The sequence below is a fragment of the Sylvia atricapilla genome, chromosome 2 (assembly GCF_009819655.1).
Source record: "Sylvia atricapilla isolate bSylAtr1 chromosome 2, bSylAtr1.pri, whole genome shotgun sequence".
Taxonomy (NCBI): domain Eukaryota; kingdom Metazoa; phylum Chordata; class Aves; order Passeriformes; family Sylviidae; genus Sylvia; species Sylvia atricapilla.
Window position 1 is genome coordinate 40,965,678 of NC_089141.1, and position 2,854 is coordinate 40,968,531.

At 47.2% G+C, this 2,854-nt stretch overlaps 1 protein-coding gene across 1 annotated transcript; it reads right to left on the reverse strand.

The window, feature by feature from the left end:
• Positions 1–933: 933 nt before the first annotated feature.
• LOC136374137 (vitelline membrane outer layer protein 1-like) lies at positions 934–2,620 on the reverse strand. Its single transcript, XM_066339349.1, has 3 exons — positions 2,453–2,620; positions 1,900–1,997; positions 934–1,219 (listed from the first exon to the last, which is right to left on the reverse strand). Exons 1-3 carry the CDS (start codon positions 2,618–2,620, stop codon positions 934–936), a joined length of 552 nt encoding a protein of 183 aa, XP_066195446.1.
• Between the last annotated feature and the right edge of the window lie 234 nt (positions 2,621–2,854).

Below are 2,854 nucleotides of genomic sequence, written 5' to 3' on the forward strand. Positions count from 1 at the left end.
TGATAGAGCGTGATAATGATCTCCAAACATTATTTTTCCCTGAACCAAGAGTACATTCTTTACATCTAGCATATCAGGGCAAGGTAATAACTTCCAGCTTACCCCGCAAATTAGAGCATAAAAAATGGATGAACGACATAGAGTTTATTTTTAGTTTGGATTCTCCCCCCTTCTATTTAAAGCATGAAGCCCAGAGGCAACAAACAAAATCCAAGCCCCAGGAAAATGTTTTGCCCTAACAGCCAGATGAGCCAGCAAAGCAGCAGTGAGGAAGGCCTGGGGAGGTACAACCCACCCGGGTGGTTCAGTGCCACACAGCTGAATGCACAGTGTAAACACACTTTCTAGCTGTGTTTCCTAAAGCAGGAGCTCAGGCAGGAGCTAACAGATTGCTTGCAAAAAGCATGCACAAGTCTTGAGGCAATTCAAGCTAGGAGTAGGCAATGACAGCAAACCTTTGGCGCTTCTCATGAGCCCACCCAAACTTCTGTTCCATCCTGTTTGTCCCTCATTATTCATTCTGGTTTTGATCAGAAACTTCAAATAGACTCAAATATCATTCTCCCCTATTTGTCCTATCAACATATCAAGTATAACATCAAATAAGGGAAAAACAGACAGACGAAACCTCAAAGAAACTTACCAGTCAGAGAAAAAGAAAGCTGAGAAATCTGTCAGCTCAGCAATAGCTAGAGATTGAGCATTTTCACAGCAACATGCCAGCAGTACATGATGTCATGATTTGGTTACGCTAACATAGCAGTAGCTGTACAAGACATCATCATTATCTAAGGTATTGGCCAGAACAGCAAGATGCAAGCAGTCAAAACATCACAGGCATGTCCCAGGACAAAGCTAGAGCAAATCTTTACTGATGCTTCACTTGCTGTGGGACATGGGAGGTGTAGGCAGTGATGAAGGTGGAGCAAGTGCTCATTTGCAGCAGAAGAACTTCACATTGTTGAGTGCTGTGTCATCCTGAAGTCCCTGTGGGGGCTCTACCCTGGTCTGGAGACCACATATCTTGCAGCTGTTGGTCCAGGGGCCAAAGCTGCCCCATGACAGTCCATCACCTACCAGCACAGCTTCATCTGAGCATCTGAACTGGATGTTGTTGGCTGCTGTGTCATCACCTGCTCTTTGGGACTCCTCTGTTCTCAGGGAGAAGGAGATAAGATAGCCTCCAGGGCAAACTTGGAAGCTGGTCCAGGAACCCCACCTGGTAAAAAGCAAATGAAAAAATGTCTGGGCTCTATGAGCTGCTGGGAAATGCTCCTTTTCCTCATCATGCTGCTCTGAATCTTAACACTTCTTTGACACAGCATCCTGATGCAGTCAGGGGATTTACTTTCTCCTTTTGTTTTCCTTGCCTTCCAAATATGTACTTTTTTCTTCATTGATATCTCATCAGAAGACACCAGGAAGGCTCAGATTGGATTGTTATGGTTGCGGTGGAGGGTCCCAGGGCAACCTGAGCTCTTGTTTTATGAGGCATCCCTGATGTGTGACAGGTAAACACCAGGCAGCCGGGAGAGCAGCCAGAGGTGCAGTACTGCTCCCTGCAGCATGGCCAGGGCTAGGACCAGGCAGTTTATACATGTATGGTGAGAAACCAAAGAAAGACTCTGACCCTGGGACCATACTTCAGGTGTTCACAGTGCTCTGCAGAAAATCCAAGGGCAAAAAAAATGTGCTGAAGTGAAGTAACTATATTTAATAGCCCTCAAAATTAATGAAAAAACCAAACCCTAGCCACTTGTTAGACAACAGCAACTTGCTAGACAACAGCACTGTGTATGCAGCAAGACAGAGAGAAGAGACCCCTGCAAATGGTGACACCCATGAGTGTTTCGTGAGCTGGTGCATGACAAATAGGAGAGAAACCACAGTGCCACTTACTCTCCCACCGAGGACTCAATGGTTATTGAGTCATCCTGACAGTGCAGGCGTATGCCATTCAGAGCAGTGTCATCTCTTCCAAACTGGTCGGGCTCCACCTGCAATGGAAGTCACACAGGGACAGAGGTGAAGGCAAGGGGCAAAGCACCCAGGAAAAGTCCTTTACGTGCCTGTCATAAACAGTCCCACCTCCTTTCTGCAATGGGAAAGAGAAAATATCTTCAGAAGCACATCAGAAAAGATGGCTGTCACTGGGAAACCACCTAAGCCTTGTAACATATTCTTTGTGTTTTCTAGCTATTTCTGACCCAAGAGGTAAGGCAGAGCCTCAGAATCTCATGACAGACACTGGTGGTGGATACTTCTCTTTCTGAATCCAGATTTTCGCATCCACATGACTTCTCCCAGCAACATCAGCCACATGCAGACTTTTCTGGTGTAGCTACTTGCCAGAAAACTCCTAGTTTTGTGTACAGAGTATCATATTCAAGAAGAGAAAAACTGCAGAAGATCCTTAGGGACAGGAGATGGTAGGGAACAGGGAGAGTTTTACCTTGAGCGCGAATCCATTGGCATAGCCGTGATGGCAGAACTGCCGGCTGCCCCACCTGCCCCAGTGGCCTCCGTTGGGCACAGTGAGGACAGAGGTGAATTCACGTACTCCTGTGCCTGGGGGGCAGAGGAGAAGCAGGGTGAGTGCAGCTGGCATCAGGAACTTCATCTCTCATGCTCTGCATCTGCTGAAGGAGAGTTGGTGTATGGACTGGGGAATTTATACCCTCCCAAGGCTGCTTGCCTTTCCCTACCATTCCATTGGCAAACACCACTGGAACAATAGTTTCCACCCAGGCAGTGACACAGCACTTGCTGACCTGCTCTCAGTGTCCATGAGGAGATCTTCTGGGAGTTCAGCAGCTGACACACAGCAGATACTGTGGCCATAGGTGACTCCACC